The sequence below is a fragment of the Chlamydotis macqueenii genome, chromosome 3 (assembly GCF_036417535.1).
Source record: "Chlamydotis macqueenii isolate bChlMac1 chromosome 3, bChlMac1.mat, whole genome shotgun sequence".
In the NCBI taxonomy this organism is placed as follows: Eukaryota; Metazoa; Chordata; class Aves; order Otidiformes; family Otididae; genus Chlamydotis; species Chlamydotis macqueenii.
In genome coordinates, this window is record NC_141558.1 from 120,275,816 (window position 1) to 120,296,726 (window position 20,911).

Below are 20,911 nucleotides of genomic sequence, written 5' to 3' on the forward strand. Positions count from 1 at the left end.
TTTTTTTTTTCATATGTAGCCATCTTTATAGTAATTGTACAGAAAGAACTAAATATTGAGACATCAAATTTTTCAACTTGACACTCCATTTTTCATTATTATATTTTCCTTGATCCATGAACAAATGGTTTTGCACTCACAAATACAATTTCCAATGTATTTTTTTTTTTTAAATTCCATGTAGCTCTTTTTCCTTTTTTGATTACTGGAGAATTAGTAGATTACTATTTGGAAAGTTACTCATTAGAAACGCTAGAACAAATGAAACTGATGCTTTTGTAAAAGCACTGGTTGACCTGACAGTCTTTTCAACCCTTAGTGACAAGATTAAAAGGGGAAGGCAGGAAAGTCAAATTAAAAAGTACCCAAGAAACTAATCTTATTGCAAATAATTCTCCCCAACAATTTTACCCAGGTTCACCTTTTCTAGCCAATGAAGATGGTGTACTCGGAGGTGTGATAGTTCTTCGGACTTGCAGGTGTTCAGCAGAGCCTGAATCATCACAGGAAAAGCCAACTTTATTAGGTAAGAAATTCTTACTCATTTTTACTTGAGCTAGGTGCTAACTCAAAGTGAAAGATTAAATAAAAACTGTCTGTGCATGTTTACCATTGTTCAGAAGGCACAGAGAAAACAAAAAGGAATTGAAATTGTTTGAGATTATAAAACTCTATAAAGTGAAATAGTAGTATTAGACTTGTTTGTTCTCTAAAACTGTGGAAAAGAGTGTTCTTTCTAACTTGTTTCTAAGCAGAATTGTGATTCAGAGTTGTGTGGGATCCTTCTAAAACCATGGCATAGAAATAATGGTTGCTTGTGGTGACGCAGGGTATGTTCCTCAGACAAAAAAGCTCACGTTTTTAGCTAGGGATAATGCATATAGCTGTTTACTGCTTCTCAGTCATTTATATGCTAAAAATGCTATCTTGAAAGGTCTTTGTTCCTCCTTTTGCAGGATGAAATGTGATCATTTGGAGGATATACTTAAAATTTGGAAGGGAAGTTGTTTTATGGTTAGAAATTTTTTGTTAGGCTCAGAAAAATCTGTTCAGATAAGTTGCAGTTACTATTTCCATGTGCAGACAGCAGGAGAACTTGCTGTTTACATTGAGATTGACAGAAAACTGTACTTTGCCTCCATCAGTAGCTGACTGGTTAAAAAGGCTCTGAGCTTTACAGCCCTTCAGCCCTATATATGTCCTAGAAACAAGATCCGCTGCTTTACAGTGGAACAAGTGTATATTGGTAAACTGTCATGTGGTTTGTCATAGAGAAACAGTTAGGAAGCTGAAGGGTGTAGACTACTAGCAGAGGTGGGTGGGAATACAACCCAGAGTCAGTAAAGCCCATGTTCCTTTTTGAAGGCAGGGATTTGGGACTAGGGGCATATGAATTGTTTCAGCATGACACTTGTACCATCTCCTTTCCTGTGGTGGTACTCAGATGTGGGTGTATATGTCTGGTCGTGCCATGTGCTTATGATTTGGTTCATATGGACCTGTTTAATATGTATGTTATGCTGCCAGAATTAAAGTTGCTTTTTTTTTTTTTGCTTTGTATAATCCTCTACTTTATTATTGTTTCCCTACGTGTTTAATGAATTGCTATCAGTAGCATAACAGATTTGAAGGAGCTTTCATATCTTTTAAGGTCTGACATGACAAATTTGAACACCTAATTTAACTTTGTGTATTAAGGCACGTTATAGCATCTCAGTTAGTAATTCTTGAGTTGCGTAATTTCTTTTTCATCTGTAGGCTGTTGTTTAGAAAGACATCTCATCTTTGTTCTAATTCATTACTGCTTTTGTCCCACTAAATCCTAGCGTTATGTCACCAGAGTTTGCCTGCTTACAGCAAACCTGGAGTAGCAGGCACAGTGTGTGCTGAACGTGAGCTGTCGGATAGATTCTTAATGATAGGTTAGCCCACACAAACTCAGTATTTATTGCTGTCTGTTCAGAGACTTCCAGGATGCTAGGGTCAAGTTATTACAGTTGCACAGAATGAGGTGTATGTTATCTTTCAGTTTTGTTCTCATATTGTACCTTGCTGGTTTGCGTTACAGGAATCTTTAAATACCCTGTACTACTTTGTCTGTAGTAGTAGTCTGTGGTTGGTCAACTTGAGTCTGATTGTATCCCCCCCTCCAGTCATTCACTCTAATAAGTAACTTTGCTCAATACACTTAATAGCATTAATGTTTCTCTACTCAACAGTTGAAGTTTGTGGTTTTTATGCTTTTGGTCGACATCTCAGCTGTAAGAGTTTCATGTATGTTTATTTTGCTATTACAAAGAACCAGAGATTTGGGAGGTGAATCCTTACAATTCTGATGATGGTTCTGGGATTGTCCTGTTGGACCACAAAGGAATTTTGGAAGGCTTCAATGGGAAAAAGTTTTAGAAATAGCTTTTTGCATGTTATATTTTTTTGATTTATTGCTTGAATAGCTTGTCTTTTTGAAGAAATGGACTATCAAATAGACTTTGAAAATCATCTTACTCTTATCTTTCAACTATTGGAAAGCCAAGACTGTCTAATCCTGACTCCAGAATCAGGGCATGGGTTGCTGAACATACAGAGAATGTTGCAAGTTTTCATCTTTAAGAATGGAATAATTGTAACATTACTGATCTAATGGAAAAGCAACCTACAACATAAATTCTATCCCTAAAAGAGAGTTAAGAGAATGAAAATACAAGTTTGATTAAATAATAACAAACAAGATCAACTTAACCTTCGGTTTCTTATGTTAGGAAATGAGAGAATGTTTTAATGTTTGTCATTCATGTAAGCAAACACGTTTCTATTAAGGAAGATTTGGTATTTTTTTTCCTCAAAAGTAAATAAAATCCCCATTATTGTTCATCATAGGTAAAGACTTTTTGTCCATTGATTTTGGTTTTTATTTCCACTGAAATAAAATTCTTGTAGCATGGCTTATTCTAAAGATATTTTTTTCTGTACCACAGAAATTTCCTGCCTTATAGTGTCTGCTGAGTTACTGTATAAATAAACATATGTAGTATTTGTGTTGTTTGAACTGAAAATAAGTTGTGTAATACTGAAGAACTGGATGTATAGAATAATGAAGTCTCATGTCTTTGTTGTGGGGATGATTGATTTTTTTTTTTTTTTTTAAACTATTGAAACAAATTGCAAGAAAGTGATATATTAAGTGGTTGAAAATATGTGAAATGTCTTCAAAAAAGTGTGTAATGTAGGATTTTAATTCTAATTCCACTACGTGTAATACCTAGCAATAACCATGTTTCATGCTAGTACGTGCTACCTTTGCTGGACAATGTAGAAGGAAAAAAATATTAAAAACTTGAAAGAATATGCCTAGAGTTATCAAAGGCAAATAAATAATATTTTGAGGGTATTTGGCCTGAACTCTAGCCTAGCTTCTCAAAACTGAAAGATAAGATTAAATTTGTCTCTAAAGAATAAATGCTTTCACTGACAGTTGAGCCTTTAGGGTATTAGGGAGGGGTTGGCCTCATCGAACGCAGTTACATTGCACTGAATGTGTTTCACGCTCTGAAAGTTTTTGACTAACCTTTGGAGATATCAGTCATGAATCTATTATGGCGGGAGCAAATCGCATACCTAAATGAAGTTCATTTTTCTTTTATGATGATATCTGCATATCTGTCAGAATCTTCAAGTCTTGCTGGGACTGTCTAAACTTTGATCTTCTACTCAGGGTTAATTGCTGTGCAAAGATAAATAGTTCAAAGGATAAGCATCCTCAGCATGCTGTGACCTTCTTCAGTCATATTGAAGGAACACGAGGAATAGGAATGAAGAAGAGTTTTAAAACCATCTAATGATGCTTTTTTTTGCAGTATGTGAAAGTCTCTCTCTAAAGAAATACCTGGAAATAGCTTTCCATGGCATCTTGTGTAATTAATGTAAGACTCCTTCTGTAATCCAAAGTAAAAATTTACACATCAGTGCAACTTTTTAAACTGTTTACAGTATTCTGTGAAACACCCTGAATTCTCATCAGCAACTCTTTCTTTCTTTTTCCACCTTCCAAATTATGTAGTTAATGAACAGAAAGAAAAACGACTATGGCATAGAGCAGGAAGAATACAGTGTGGCGATTTATAAATCTCCACTAGATGGGAGCTAAACATGTGAATAATATGCTCTTTGTCTGAATTTTGTGTTCCAGCCGAGTAGAGGGAGTAATGTGTGTGTATGAAGAGATCTATTTATGGGTCAGGGAATTAAAGATCGTTGTAATGGGCTGTTTAAATGGCTGATAAATCAGGCCACTTTCAAACTTCAAAACACCACCTTAATGGATTAACACACATTAACAGTAGACATTAGCAATTCTTAGTTTTCTTAATTATTACCACTACAAACACAAACCTGTTCATCTTTAACATTTATATCCTGAAGTAGCTGTGAGTACACAGTACCAGAGAGCTGATGCTGTATAGCAAGTGCTAGAAGTCGCGGTGATCCGACCTGAGATTGCTTTGATGGGGAAGTCAAAATGAAAATGGTCTCATTTGTTCTCCGTCTTTTTTTCGTCTCTTACTTTTGGTGCTCCTTACCCTCTCCCCAAAGAAAGGGAGTGATTGCATATGCTCTTGACGTAATTCAGCATACTTTGGCGACCAAGTCTTACTCTAATTTTACCAGGCATCTTGCTTATTCTGCAGTGTTACTCTGCTTCCATCAGCAGACATCTCTCCTGCATCTTCTGCAGTATTATTTTGCTTTTGCCAGATGTCTTTCCTGCCTGCTCTGTATCTTCAGTTCTCATCTTGCAGACTTTACTACTTCTGCATGTTTTCCTGTATCCTACTTGTGCAGCTAAACCACAAATCTCCGTTTACCCATTGTTAGTTACATTGTATGTATATATTTATGGTCTGTTCTGTGAAAAAATGCTTGTTACTGGTTATTCTGTTGATAGTGTTACAATTCTACAGAATCCTTGTATCCCATCTGTGTTTGTGCTATTGTAGTGTGCTTATGTCTGGGTTCAAGGCAAGCAAATGCAAATAAAACTCTGCTTTAAAAGTTTGTCCTGTCCTTTAACTGTAGTTGCAGTTGATATATTTATGATCTTGGAGGCTCCATATCATTTATGTAATATTCTCATTCTGAGTATTAGTTCTGCAGTGTGTGACTGCAGATAGTGCAGGAAAATCTTGTTGGTTTGATAGCTGTTTCTTTTGAGATTGAATTATTCTGGTAAGTAGCTATCATTCTTTAAGTTTGTTGTTTGTCCTTTCCCAAACTGTATTTTAAGCTATATTTGTTTCTCAAGATTCCAGTCTTGTTAAATTGCATCTTAAATTTTAAACCACCGCATTTTTTGGTGACTTTTTGCATTTTCCTTTGTAGTGGAATTTCTGTGGAGCCATACAACAGAGAGCATGTGTGTAGGATATATGTCTGCACAGGATGGCAAAGCTAAGGTAAGCCACAAGGAGTAGGCTGTAACAGAATAAGTGCAGAAGCTAAGGAGAATATGAAATAATAGTAATGAAATATATAATAAATTTCTATCTTTAAGAGAATGGAAAGAGGATTGAGTGCCTAAGCAGTTAAATGTATCTATTGATTGGATATTTCTAGTTCCTTTTTTTTTTTTTTTAATTGCAGCAAACCTACACACAGCAGTTAACAAACCTACATTAACATACATGTTATGTCAGAAAAAGGTGCCACAAACATGTTTCCATCTCCTCTACTGACAGTAATTATATTTTAATAACTCTAGCTTGATTCAGCTATACTGGCTATTTAGGGTGGTATAGTATTTTTCTATGGGCATGTCTTCGTTCAGATAAAGCATTTGCACCAAGGGAGAAGGTAAAGGGTATAAAATAAACTTAAAGGTAGTTTCTAGAATAGCCTCTGGTAAACAATTTGGTAAACATCCATGATTTTTTTTAGTTCCTTGGGGTCTAACTATATTTTTTTTTCTGGAATGAGAGAAATATGTTAAAACTGAATTTAGCAGTGGAAACTGGAAAAATCCATAACATGAAATAGTAGGGATTAACCAAGAGCATGAGAGCCTCCTACTCTTAGGAATATAGCATTGAAAGGAGAAAAAGGCAGGTTTTGTGATATAGCAACTAGAGCATTTAGGAGAGATGTTTGGACAATGAGAATGAACAGGGGAGAAGCTGCAAGGAGAGACAAAATAATAATTTCTGTAGAATTTTATAAATGTACAGCCATTCAAGACCAAGAATGAACAATCAGAACTGGTTAAAGAAAGTGACAAAAGTGGAGGAAATAGCTAAAATAAGAACAGGGCTCCTCAATACAGTTAAATTAATAGGAGAAGCAAGGCTGTTTACTGGAATATTTGCATGTATTAGAGGAGGAGATGACAGCTGGGAAGTTTATACCAGCAGATAAGAGCAAGAAAGACATCCAGCATTTTGATGGTAGAATTTAAAGAAGGATGAATTTTAAAGCCTGGAAAAGGAAAGGATTTTGAGAGCCTGCATTTGTTGACTCTCTCCAGAAATGGCTGCTTGTGGATCTGCTGAGGAAGAAGGTGTAGTCATCAGCAATGGACAGGGAAAGGAGTACAAAACCCAAATCTTTATCTTTTTTTTTTTTTTTTTTTTTAATTTCCCCCCTCCCTGTGTTTCATTTGAGAGATAACTCCGAAGGAGGATGTGAGCGAGATAATAAAAGAACATACAAAAGAAGGAAACTGACGTCAGATATTTTTAAACAGCAAGAATAGTATAACATGCTGGTTGAAGCATTGGGAATGAATGAGTTCATGCTCAAGGAGTAAAATGTAGAGGGGAAAAAAAGACAAGAATGCACCAGAAGGAGGAGGACGATAAAAAGCAGCTGGTGAGGGAAGAGCTGGTAGAGGTATTATTGAAGTACTCACTTTCATGGCTTATGTGGAGTTCTTTCCAGTTGATTATCTACAGAATAGGGTGTTTTCACTTGTTTTCTTAGTATTTATTTTAGATTTATTAGAAAAGAATCCAAACTCAAGCTACGAGCTCAGACTGAACTGAGTGAAGCCAGAGCAAGGTCAGCTGCAGATGTTCTAGTATTCGCTAGTTAGTTTGAAAGTCATTATGTTGTGTTCACAGTGAAATAAGGAGAGTTATTAGAATGTGCAATGTTATTACAGTATGCACACTGGCTTACACTGCAAGCTCAAAAGTTGTTTCTAAGGAAATATTATTGTTTCTTCCTACTAGTGTCTGTCTAATTAATAAATAAATGCTAAATATGAAATCTGTCTGGTAGTGAGTACTAGCATGACAGTGCCATGCCCAGAGATGTTTTCCTACTCACAGTTGCAACGTTTGACATCTGGTGTGCATTGTTTTCATACTGCTGGTAAATTCTCCAGCTGGTAGTCTTGATTGCGCCGACAGACACAGCTGGTCTTCTTGGTTCACTTTTAAATTATGTTTTTGACCTTCATTGAAGAGTTAATCCCCCTCCCTTTCTTCCTCCTTTGAGTCTGTGGTCACAAATGCTTTCCAGAAAAAAACCACAAATGCTTTTACTGCAGACTTCTATTGATCAAAAAAAGTCTTCTGTCATAAAAGCTGGAATTTTATTCTGCTACAAGTAGGCTAAGTTATAGATGGAAAACTGGTCTTGAAATAGAACACAATGCATTACAAGTGAAAAAAAAATAATAATCCATTTTCTTTAATAGAGTAACTGTTTTGGTACAATTAATTTTGAGTGCTTACCATGAAAGAATAATGGTATAAGAATTCATAAAAGTATAAAATATCACATCTTTATGAGTACCATAGGAAAACAATCAGGCAGCAGCTTGTAGGGAAACATTTTGCTTTCCTGTTTTTTCTAGGGTGGTAAAGAGCTTCAGTTTTTGTTTCTTTCATCAGTTTAGGTCTTAAGTTTTATTCCTCTGTGGAACTGCTCCGGCGTGGGTCATCTCTTCCACGGGTGCAGTCTCTCCAGAACGGCTGTCCTAGCGGGCCCTCCACGGGCCACAGCTGCCTTCAGGCATCCACCTCCCCCGGTATGGGGTCCTTCACGGGCTCCAAGTGGATCTCTGCCCCTCCATGGACCTCCATGGGCTGCAGGGGGACAACCTGCTCCACCATGGTCGTCACCACAGGCTGCAGGGGAATCTTGGCCAGGAGCCGCATTACTCCTCCCCCTCCTTCTTCACTGACCTTGGCGTCTGCAGCCGTTCCTCACAACAGGCTGGTAGATGTCTCTCAGGATCCTTTTTTTACATCTTATTCACTTCTCATCTCCTCTCCACTTCTTGCAGCCGGGCTGGACCGAGTCAGGCCCAGTCGGCTGCCTGGCGAGAGGCCAGAGGGTGAGGCCTGCAAGGCCCATGAGGCCTGCGCCTCCCCCTCTGCGCCTCTGCCCCCGCTCAGCTTCTTCACATCTTCTCTCTCCTCTCTTTTTTTTCTGTTTTCCCATTCTTAAATACGTTATCGCAGAGGCGTTATCACGGAACATTCTGCTACCAATCGGCTCGGCCTTGGCCAGCAGCAGGTCCGCCCTAGGCCCGGCCGAGTCCACTGAACAAAGGGGAGTGACTTCTAGCAGTTTCCTACAGAAGCTACCACCTTAGGCCCCCCCTTACTAACAAAACCACGACACAAGGGTTTGTCCCAGTGGCTGATTTTTGTGCTGCTTCAATTTAATGAACATGAAAACATATTTTTATAGCAAGACTTTTAGAAAGTGAGAAGGCTTTTAAGTGTCTACTGTTATGAATTAGACCAATATTAGAATTGTAATTGTATAAAGGGTTGTGTACTAAGGAAGAAAAGGATCCTGCTTTATAATCTTGGTGTGATTCTTTGTGCGCTGGAGGTTAATGCGTTTCATAACAGGATCTAGCAAATGGTGATTCTGAATCCTAGATGAAGATTGTGGAGATATAGGAGGCCTTTCTTACGTGGCAAACACTCAGACACTTATAAGCTAGATACCAGCTCACCTGCACACCCTGGTATACTCGAGAGGTGGAAACATACTCGACTGATTAACTGTCAGCAAGAACAGTGGGACAGGAAAGTGGAATCGAGACTTGAAGTGGTTTGTACATCCTGACCCGCTGGTGCTTCTGGCTTTTAGTGCTGTGAGCTCTCCAAGTACTGATTTGGGAGTGTCCTTGCAACCTGGCTTTGTTTCCTCCTGATTTAGAAAAGGCTGGGTTCTGCAGCCAGCCACTCACCTCCAAACTAGACCGCCTGAATGCTGACTTGCCGGCCTGAATGTGTAAAACGGCTGAGCCTGCAAGAGCCGTGGAACAATTTTGCGCTGTGACTAATAATTGTTTGATTTAAAGCATACTTTCTGGAAAGGTGGCCAGTCTTTTTTTGGAAAACCAGTTGCATGGAAAAGTTACCGTTTCCTGTTGAACGTTGGTTTAAAATGTTTGGTTGACGTTACTTCAAAAATACAGTGGAGGCTTGCCAGATGAACTAAGTTCCCACCTTGTTGCTGACATAGTCGTGTCTAGTTGTGCATCCTATTACTTGCCTTTAGCTCTCTCTCAACACTGGAAGTATTTCAGCTCCTCCACCACTGATAGCACTGGCAATGCCATTCTTTACTACCTGCATAGTGGACATCTCATTGTTTTCCCTCTGATTCTTATGTCCTTGAGCCCTCACATCACTGCCACAAGCCTCTGATCAAAGCATATCCTTGCTGGTTCAACAGTACTGTTCTTTGTTTCTTCTCATCCCTCTTGACACAAGCAGTTTCATAATCACTCAGTGCCAGTGTTTGTCACATATTGGATGTGGAAGAAAAAAAAACTTTCGGTCTGAACAGCTTTGACTCTTTTATATACTTTTTGGAACTATCCTATAGTACCTATTGCTGCTACTTATTCAGATTGGTACCTGGGAGCATCAGCTGTGATGAGGTTAAGGGACAGATACATTCTATTTCAGAAACCAATGCCAGACTTCCTTCCTGAAGCAGTACCATGACAAATTGTTTCAACATTAGGCTTGTTCTTTGGGAAGAAGAATGGACTTCCTGAGATCTCCTGAAGCAAGTTCCTGCATTGCCATCTATATGATGGTAGAATTGTCGCATAAGTGGGCACTCAATTATTTCTAGCCCTTAGTGAGGCTGTTAGAATATTCCAGGCTGCTATTGAAGTTTCTGGCCACGGCTATGAGAATAGATGGAAAGTATTAGTCTGTGGACTTCCTCTGCACTTACCCAGCTCCTTCTGTAGCAGTAACTGCTGTATCAGCAAAGGTTAAGACTTCGGGATTGAAGGACTGGGAGGTTAAATATCTTCATGAACTGAGGAGGTATGTTTATTCATGTTTGATATTGTGATGTTGATTAATTACTTGCTAGAATTAAAGATCTTTGATAAGCAGCTCTTTTAGATTTCCTGCCCAAACTTTCTTCTCTTTCTGAGGCACTAGAATAACCTTCCAGATGTTTTCTTTTTTTAATGGATCCATAATAAATCCAACAGCTGATCACAGCATCGGCTAAGAAGGTCATCCTGTTACTGGAGCTGCGACCTCTCTAGAGATACTCCAGCAGCATTCAATTAATCAGTTCCAATTTTCCCAAACTGATGAGGTTACATTCTAAGAGCTTAAGCAATTATGTTGTCACCATTGGGAAAATAGCTCTATTCTGATGACTGCAGTGCTGCTTCTTGGAGCTCTGTCCATGCTGTTGCAGGCAATGTGCAATATTTGAGGTCTTTACGGTTGGTATTGTGTAGCATTTGATAGAGCAGTTTAAGTGTCAGTTTGCATGAAGGGCTTTGAGACCTGCTGCCATGTAATTTGGGAGGGGGAGAACTAACTCCTTGAATTCACCCATAATATGATTTTTTTAGATGTAAATGGAGAGTGGGAAGGAAAGGTTAGTGAGTAGGTTACAAGTTAATCGACTCCTCGTAGTTACATAGTCTTCCTATCTTGTTGTTCCTTGTCTGCTTGCCCAATGGAGAATGCTGCAAAGGAAATAAGTTCTTCAATCTCAAATGACAGTGCAGCACATGCCTGCAAGGTGAATTCACATACCAACTGCATCTCTTGAAGGTTCTGGTTATGGATAGGCAGCCTTTCTTTGATTCAGTGTTTTGTATCTGTGCATAATCAAGCAGGAACCCTTTTATCTCAGGCAGGGTCTGCAGAGTATTTGTTCACTTGAGGCCCACCGTATTCTGTGTGCAAAAAGTGTAAGTGGGCAGGAATGTGCCACAGCACTTCTTTTTTCCTGGATCTCCCAAATTTCTTATATTATCTTAGTGACTGAGAGTAGTTGGTGGTGGCTGATGTTTTTGCTTGAAAATAGGTACTTCCTCACAATGTTTTCAGTAGTGTTTGAAGTCAGAATGCTTTCTTTCCAGTGAAAGATCCAATCGCAGTACCATCAATGTGCAGTTTTGGTCCTGTGTTATGTGTAGATATTTGAAATAATTTGTCAGCTCACTATGGTTCTTAGTAGGTATAAATTTATTATATGATATAATACATTGTATATAGTATAATATACTGTGTATAAATGTTGCTAATTTTCACAGTTATTGTACATAGAATCACAGAATGGTTAGGGTTGGAAGGGACCCTCAAAGGTCACCTAGTCCAACCCCCCTGCAAGGAGCAGGGACATCTCCAACCAGGTCAGGTTGCTCAGAGCCTCATCCAACCTGGCCTTGGATGTTTCCAGGGATGGGGCATCCACCACCTCTCTGGGCAACCTGTTTCAGTGTTCTACAACCCTCATTGTAAAAATTTTTTTCCTAATATCTAATCTAAATCTACCTCCCTCTATTTTGAAACCATTACCCCTAGTCCTGTCACAACAGGCCCTGCTGAACAGCCTCTCCCCATCTTTTCTGTAGCTCCCGTTGAGGTACTGTTGCAATACTTTTGAGTTATCCTTGTAGTTCAGCTTTATAGGTTTTAGTTTTCGTAACAGCTAGATGATCTAGACAACAAATTTCTAAAAATCTAGTTGTAATATTGAACGTAATCCAATTCAGTTGCCAATTTAAATATATCTCTTTGGAAGATATTAACTTCTTACAACATTAATTACTCAGCTTTATGTTATGGCAGGGTTTAATTTTGCAAAGCTGCGTATGCCATTCTTTCCATTTTCTAATGAACTAAATTCAAGTTGCTTTGCAAGATATGGGGTAACAGTAGTGGAGAACATTGCATATTGCTGTATTTGAAAACAACCATCAGCAATAACTGCTGTCTACACCGTGTGGTTGCAATGTGCAAACAGAAACTTTATCTTTGACAGTTAATTTAATTTTCCAGTGTGAGGAAACATAGTGGACAGGTAGACCATTTCCAGTTCACTTTTCCTGTTGAGATGTTAGGTGTTGTAATCAGATTTATTCACCTTCACTAACACTATAAAATTTGGCAAAATTACTTCCCTCTATGTTTGAAGAGATACATATGGCAAACACTGATTGTAGTGATTGTTGTTGGTTTTCTGATGATGGGCTTCTGTATTTTACTTTGTGAGTACAAGGTCTGTGAATGCCCTTTGTCAGGAGAAGGGCAGTTATCCAGTGCGCATTGGGTGAAGAAAAACATCATGGAAGAATCCTAATTCTAATTTGAAAATTAGTGGGAAAATTTACTGAGTCTTTTTAGTTAACAGCAATACTAAGTCAAATAATTAAATCATTCATTTCAGACTGCAGAGACAGTCTTTTAACTTCATGAGACAGGAAAAGTGTATGTCACTTTTACTTTTTTTTTCTTTTTCTTCCCCCCTTTCTTTAGTCTGCACTCTTGTCTGGAGACTGAGGAATCAGTCGGAAATTTTCACTTGAACTCTGTGCATACAGTGGAGCATCCAGTTCTGTCATAAAACAAGATATTTATATTTGTTGGAAATAATCATCAGTGCTAAGACACTAGTTAAAATATTTGGCTTGTAGACCTTTGTGGAAATTATGGGCTCTGAGTTGGAAAGATAAGTTCAGATTTTTGGGTTGAGTTTTGCTTAAAGCCAGTAGTTCTGGAACTCTCCTCCAACTTGACTGATATATTTTAGACCAGAGCAGAGAAGAAGGGATTATGTATCGAGGTATGCAAATATAAATGCAGTAACCTGACTTAGCACCTGCAATTCAGAATGGTAAAAATAACATTTTTAAGATATATGGCAGTATTTCATAATACCTCTACAAAAGCCTGGGATGCTGAGCTGAATAGATGGTTGGTCGGTACATGGCTTTAGACTGTCTAAATGCATGTATGAATTATTTAGAGAGATTAAATACTTTAGTTTTCAGTTTTCTTAAAATTTTAATTTTTTTCCTAATGCATTATATTAATGTTTTTAGATACATAAATAGTGTACTTACCCCACAGAATTAATTTGATCTCGGAAAACGGTTCCTAAGGAACGTGTATGTAGAATCAGTATTTTCAGTGCCTGAGAGCCAGAAGGATGCCATCAGTATGTCTGTCCATCTTTTGTCAGCAAGGACAATCATTCTTGAACTTTTTGTTTGTTTGTTTGTTTTGTTTTGTTTTTTGGTTTTTTTTAAGATTTCACCAAATGAGTTGTACATGGGATATTCTGATAGCAGCAGTTGCCAGTATTTTGCGAGGCACTTTCTCCTGTCATATGGCAGCTGTACATTCAAACCGTACTGGATGAGACCTTCCCAGGACACAGAGCAGCAGAGGATGCTGCCAAAATGGATATTACTGCCTAGAAGATACATTGAGAATAGGTGGCCAGATGGCTCTCACAGTGGAAGTGTGTACCTAGCTAGAAAGCCTGTGATTCTGAATTTCTAAAGAATATATGAGTTTAGTGGTACTTTTCTTTAAGGAGTAAGGTGGTAGAAAGCAATTTCATTGAGTATATGTCGTCCTTGGTCTTTCATTATATTTCATCTCACTAGGGTAATGAGTGGAAACAGTTTGTTTTATAAATTATTCTGTCCAAAGCACTTCCTGAGCATGTAACAAGAAAGCTAAACACACGAAGTACTCCCTAGATTTCTTAAGAACTGAATGTGCTGCCATCTGGTAGTTGTACTCTGTCCTCTTGGCAGCGTTTGATTGACTTCTGTTTTCTCATGCAGCACTCTCTGTGTTTTGGCTTAAACTTTGTATTCATTTTACATTGCATTTATGCTTTTAATAAAAAAAAATTAAGCTGTTGTGACAAACTAATATTTTTATGTGACTAAAGGGAGGAGAGCAGCTCTTTAAAGACTAAAAAAATTATTTTCTTTATTAGCTGATCTCAAGGTTGTTTCGGAATCTTTGTCTGAGACACATGAAGTAAAGTAAGTCTTGGCACAACTTGTAGTTTTCTTGTTTTTTTAAAGTATACTAAAAATGCGTAACTTGAAAAATAGATCAAATGTTCATGACAAAAAGATGAAACTGTATATTGTCCCTGTAGCAGTTAACACTTATTCCAGGGCAGAAAGGCCTATTAGTTTTGGACTTGAAGGTAGTGGGAAACTTTCCAGTGTGCATCAGAAGGGACTGAGAGATAGGCGCATTCCACGGGCAGTGACTGCAGCACTGGGCTTGGGGGAGTTGGTTGCTCCATGGTTTTGGTTTGGTTAGAAGGGAAATAGGGAAACGTTGTGTGTTTGCATGGCAGGTACACGGAGCATGAATCAATGACTGAAGGTTGGTTAGTTTGTTTGTGCTTTATGGAGGGTTGGGAAGCAAAATCAAGTATTTAATCTAGCATTTGCACTTTTTTCCTTGTGAACTGTGGACATGAGGTTCATCCTTTAAGCTGCAGATAAAGGTCTGTGGTGACTAACTGGTTTCCTGCCTGTCAAGACCTCTGCTCCTACTAAGCCATCACCAACTTCATTTTTTTTTCTAAGAAAGCAATTTGAATCAGAATATTCTCAAGGACAGTAAAATTTCTATTTATGGAGCAGGAGATATGGATAGCCCTGTTTTTCTTAATCTACCTTTCCTTAGCATGCATTTTCCTCAAAGAGAAAGCTGAGTGGAGTATTAATTCAGGAAAACTTTTTCTGTTCCTCTTTTTGTTCTCCCAGGCACAATTTTCCCCAGATGTGGGTTCATTCAACTTGTAAAGCTGACAGACTAATCGAATTCAATTAAAAGCTTTCCAGTGTTGTTCTTTTTTGTTTGCTTTTTATTTTTATGTTTTAAAAATCTAAACCTAATCCACTGTACAATCTGGACTTAATGTAAAATATGATGTTGGGATATAAAAATGTAACAAACTGTACAAATAAGTCCTGTGGTTGCATTTAAAAAAACTAAATGTTCTTTGATCTTTCTTTTTATTTACTAGAGTTTGTTCTTATGGCTAAGAACAAGGGAGATATAATTATAAGAATTCACTAGGGAGTTTATCTGAAGTTATCTTGACATGGCGATGTTATTCTTTCGTATTACTTATTCGATAACATATTTTAAACACTATCCTCTTAGATCTGTCTTGTATTTGTTCTATGTAAGGCAGCCACTGATGAAAGTAATAAGAAGTGGTCAATGTAAAACAGCATCTGTATTTGCTCTATCAGACAAAATATGCAAATAAACAGGATGAAAGTAAAGGCTTTAAGAAAGGTATTGTTATATGTGATTTGGATGTTTATGTAAGTGGCAATGTACAGATGGTAGTGTATAGAGGTTTGGGGTTTTTTATATGAGAAACGTGTTTTTCCTTTTGTAGGAAGTGAGGCTTTCTATAGGAAATGTGTTTTGGACAGCTATTTAAGCATAGCTATTTAATAATATATTGATAGATATTGACTATCTGCTTATCCCCTCTTGTATTTTTTCCTTTCCTTGCTCGAAAACTTGTTAGAATGTTGTGTTTAACTAACTTCTTAAAATCACAGTATTTATAAATTTCCTGTGGATTCAATGAAGCATCACATTTTGCTCCTGCACTTACATCAGGGTCTGCTAGGCTTTTAACTTCAGGTTGTGGGATAAGTCAAGCCTGTACAAAAGATTAATCCATAACTTGGGTCAGAAAACTAATTCACACAAATAGGTCTGTTGTAATGAAAAAAATTGATTATAAGATTGATGATAAGCATAATAGTGCTACTATTTCTCTGTTTCAGTAATAGGTTTCCTCTCTTATGCCTCTTGGCAGAATCCTTGGGCCTCTCTGCTTTTTATTGTATGGCTGCAATGATCTGCTAATAATTCTGACTGATCACTGTATAAGCAATCTCACGTGTACATGCTGCTTTTACACTGTCATCCTATCCTACTTTTCATTCAGAAATTTTCACAGACCTGGAAAAATGTCTTGAGTCTCTTGGTCAAAATAAAAAATATCCGCCTTCCACGTGTTTTTCTTTCTTTTTCTTTTTTTTTTTTTTTCCCCTTTAAACTTACAAAATAACAACTCTAAAAAATGTCAGTTACATTTTCGGGGAAACTGTAACAGATTTGAAAAGAATCTTTTCTTCTTGAAGTGGTAAATGATGGTCATAACCAAAATTGTTCTGAAAGTAGGAAGACTTTCATATATCAAGCAGGAAGGCCAGAGATCAAAGTTTTAGCAGTAAAATGAAAACCTTTAAATGTTTTTAATTAAATCTTGTTCTGTAATTTAACTGAAAACAAGACCACCGAAGAGCAGACACCAGGATACCCTTATCTTGAAAGGAAAGAAAACAAGCTGCCTTTGAGATACAAAATGCTTCTTCAATGCAATGAATTGTGATTACAGTCACAAATCACTTTCTGATCAATTAATACAAGTTATTCTTGGTGAACTTTTACCTCTCTACTTTTTGTTGCAACCTGTCAACTCATTGCAGGTTCTACATTTTCCAGAACTTAACTCTTTTAAATGGTATAATGTATGTACAAAAACTTGAATATGTAGTTGGCTGCGCTTACAGGAAGCCATAATTTCTGAATTTCATCAATTTCTATGTTGTGAGCTTTATGTCATAATAGGAATAATTTCTAGTTCCTAATTTAATAATTGTTTAAGCTTTACGTTTTCAAGCATTAGTGAGATGTGTAACTCATGAGGGGAATGGAGGCCAGCACTCCTGCTTGCTGGGAGGGATGGCTGGAGCCTAGTTTGAGCTGGCGAGTCCCTGCCATTGCCACTTTCTGCCTCCAGGCTGTAGAAATGCTGTTATCAGCCCTGTTGCATTTTAGAGTTCCACTAAGGCTCTTTTTTATATTTTACCAGAGCCCACTCAGCAGCTCCAAAAATAGGAAACGGTGAGGTTTGTAGAAAGATGCTTCTGACTCATTTTGTTGTTCTGTTTGAACGTGGCTTTAGCCTCTTGGCCCTGTGTGAAAGCATTGATGTGTCTGTAAATGGCTCTTGCTGTAGCGCGAACACATAAGCAGTTTTCACAGTAAAAAAAAGTGTGCAAAGGGGAAAAAAAAGTCATTGCTTTTAACAATAAGTCAAAGTATCTTCTAATAAGAGAATGCTTTTGTCTATCAGTAACAAAATGCACCTCAGAAAATAAAGGATTTTTAACAGATTTTTAGGGTCACTGAGTTTCAATAGAGTTGTAAGCTGAAGTTTTGTGTACACACATGCGCCCACTTTCTGGCTTTTACTTTCTAGCTGAAATACTACACAGCCATCGCAAAGGCCTGCTTTTAAAACTTCTCAGTGGAAAAGACGCCTGTTGACAGAAACACAATTGCTCTTTGGGTCCATTTGTTTGACAGTTGGCAACAAATATTCTAGAGGAAGTCTTTAGATTTTTTTAGGTGGATGAGTAGGTATTTTATGCAGAGAAATGTATTCTTTTCATCCTGATCATCACAGTTGCCTAATGCTCTGAAGTGCTGGTTTATCTGTGTCAAATAGTTTATTGTGTCTAAGACTTCTGTAAGGTATATTTCTGTATGCAGAACTAAACTTTTTTGAATCTCCCTAAGAAATAGACTTAAAAACTGTAGAATGCCACAGTTATTTTTCTTTTTTTCTTCACACTGGATATTCTATTCTTCTGCTTTCAGTGCAGTAGGTCATCCAGTTTACCTTTTCCACGCATCTGTCATGGTCCTTCTCTTCATGTGTTAAACATTAATGCAAACAAAATAAAAAAAAAAAAGAATCCCAGTTGTTTGCAGCTTTTCAAGTTGCTTTGTAGTTTTCCCTCCGACTTCAGTGATGGAACAGCTTAATTGTTCAATACTTACAAGCTTGCTTTGTGTCCTGCATAATTTTGCCTCTCTTCTCACTTGATAATACTCTCTCGACTTTACCACAGACTCACATTTCAAGACTTCCTCCTGGAGCCGTGGCTGGACAGTCCGTGGCAATAGAAGGAGGAGTTTGCCGGCTGGAGAGTCCAGAAAGCTGAACAGCTGATTCCTCACTTCATTGCAAAGAATGTGAATGACTTTTTGTACAATAAGTTTTTTGTGTTTTAACAGATGTTGGAAATTCTGCTCTTGTTTTATACTCCGTATTGCAACCATGTGCACCATAACTTGAGACAAGTGCTGCTGTAGTTTATGTTCTCACTCTGTGAATGGGAGTGTGTGCATGTTCAGTTTTTCCTTAATAAAAGAGGAACTCTTCCCAGTTGTGCAAAGATTATGTATGATTAATGATTGCATTTTCATTGTTTTATGTTTGAAAAATAACTGAAAGTTAAAAAAAAAAAATTTAAAGATGTGGTCACAATTGTCATTCATGTTCTAAATTTAAAAGTAACTGGCCTTTGAAGTGGCTATATAATTATGCAAAAATGATTATGGTTTCTAAGATTCTCAGTGGTTTAAGGAAATCCAGTGGTGGTTTAAACATGGGTTGGGTTTTTTCCTCCCCAATAAGGAGGAATGTTTTTTGTCAAAGAATGGTTTCAGTGAAACAAACTAGAGCAAAATTAAGGCTAGAATTGCTTTTAAATAGTCTTGTAGGTCATATCTCTGTTCCCAAACGAAGATGTTAATAGCTTCAAGCTGTATGTATTACAAAAAGCTATATGAAGATAATGTATCGTAATGCAGTCTTTATGTATAATGGAATATTACAATGTAAATAAGAAAACAAAGTTTATGGAAAGATTCACTATTATTCTTCGCTTCTGTTTTAAATCTATTTTTGAGAGGTACAGAAATTGAACATATTACTGGATGCGAAGTGCAATGTGTATTAAATGGATGTTGGGAGGTCTGATACTAGCTTTCTTATTGATAAAGCAGCTTCCTAAAGTCCAGCCACAGCATGGGTATTTATATAACTGTGTGTAATATGTATGTACTGTGCATAAATTTACTGTAATTTTTTTATACCTTCAACAAAACTGCATATTAAAACAATGTAATCCTTGTCTGCCTTGTGAAGCATTGGCAACTGAACTGTTGTTTGTCACCAGTTCTGATATGTGAGCCAGATCGCCTGAGTCCTAAAAGTGAGTTCTGACATACAATCTTCCATTCAGTACTTTTTTCTTCACAGCACTGGCAGCAATAGAAGACTTTTGTAACTAATTCATTGTCCTGATATGTATGCCAAAGAGAAACTAAAATAGTTCATTTTTTTCCCTGGTGGATATTTGATAATTCTGTTTTCAGAAATAGTGGATGAATAGATATTCAGACTGTATTTGCTTAATCGGGCATTGTATTTGCCTGTTTTGTAATGTTGTGCCTGCCTATAACACACATACTTGACTGATTAAATTGTTATATTGATTGTAGTACCAATCTTTCATGGAAAAAAAAAATAAATTTTTTTTAATAGCCTGAGTTCATTTTCACTGCTATGTTACAGCATACATTGAGATACCATCATCTTTGTGTGGTTTTTTTTTTAATTATGACATCGATGTAGTCCTATAGTTGAAGACACTTCTATGCAGTTCTGTAAATAATATGAAACAGGGGCTTTCCAGGTTGTAGAAACAAAAAAGTGGACTGTATCTGTCTTGAAATAGCTTGTGCTAAGGTATCAAACTGGATCCTCAATGATATGGTCTGCTGAAATGAAGAATTGTGACACTTCAGAAATGTTGCAACAAAGAAGTCATGTTGTCTCAGCCATTAAAATTGCTGTAATGTGCAGCATTCAATGATTGTGTGAATGCTTCACTATGTAGTTAGTGAAAAACTGAAGATCATGTGTGTGGGTTTGTGCATACCCACATTTGAAAATGGCTTGCTGAAGTAACAGTGTTAGCCTGCTTTCATTCTAAGTGCTTTTCAGTGTTGACTTCGTAGAAACTTTGGCATAAATTCACTCTTTTGTGGAATAAGCATGGCAGAATGGCTTGTAAAATGTAAGTAGAGAACTTGTTTCTTCCCCTTACTTGCTTAATATCTCTTTATGGAGATTTGGATTCCAACATACGATATTTTTTTTTTCCCCACACTGTCTCAAAAATTTATTTGTGTGTATACATACATACATATATATACAATCATAACTCAAACAGCAGATATCATGTTTTGGTTTTACTTTGCATTTGTGTCTATATAATACTTTTTTTTTTTTTCTTGTCAAAACAGCCAGGCTTCTCCAGGAAGCTACTTAGGAATCATTGTTTGAAATTGAACAGTGTGCCTTTTCATTGTCCAACCTTTCCTCCTTCTGTCTAGACAGAGGAAAAAGGAAAAAATGGATTATCTCATCTTGAGAATCACAAGCGAAGTGTGGAGTACAAACCAGGTACAGAGCTGACTTTCTACCTAAGGTACTTCTGAGAATAAAACTGTGTTAACACATGAATTCCTAGATCAGTAATCATGAAGACTTCCGGGAGCAGAATTGCCTGTCATCCAACTCCCACTTAAGCCAATGCAAGATCTTGCACTACTTTAATTATGGGCCTAATTCTGCTTCTGGTTCTATTTTTAACTTAGAAGGGGCTTATGAAAAATAAATGGCGAAGATGGACACACTTTGCAATGACGTGGTCTGTATACTCTTGCATGCGATGAGTAACCGTTGCCACTGA

The 20,911-nt window shown here is 37.3% G+C and overlaps 1 protein-coding gene across 1 annotated transcript in view; it reads left to right on the plus strand.

Moving 5' to 3' along the window:
- Positions 1-19,703, plus strand: part of TASP1 (taspase 1) — a 94,060-nt gene extending 74,357 nt beyond the window's left edge. Inside the window, 3 exon segments of the mRNA XM_086743828.1 lie at positions 416-526; positions 5,377-5,450; positions 18,218-19,703. Coding sequence (XP_086599954.1) covers positions 416-526; positions 5,377-5,450; positions 18,218-18,310 — 278 coding nt within the window. The 3' untranslated portion in view covers positions 18,311-19,703.
- Positions 19,704-20,911: the final 1,208 nt, after the last annotated feature.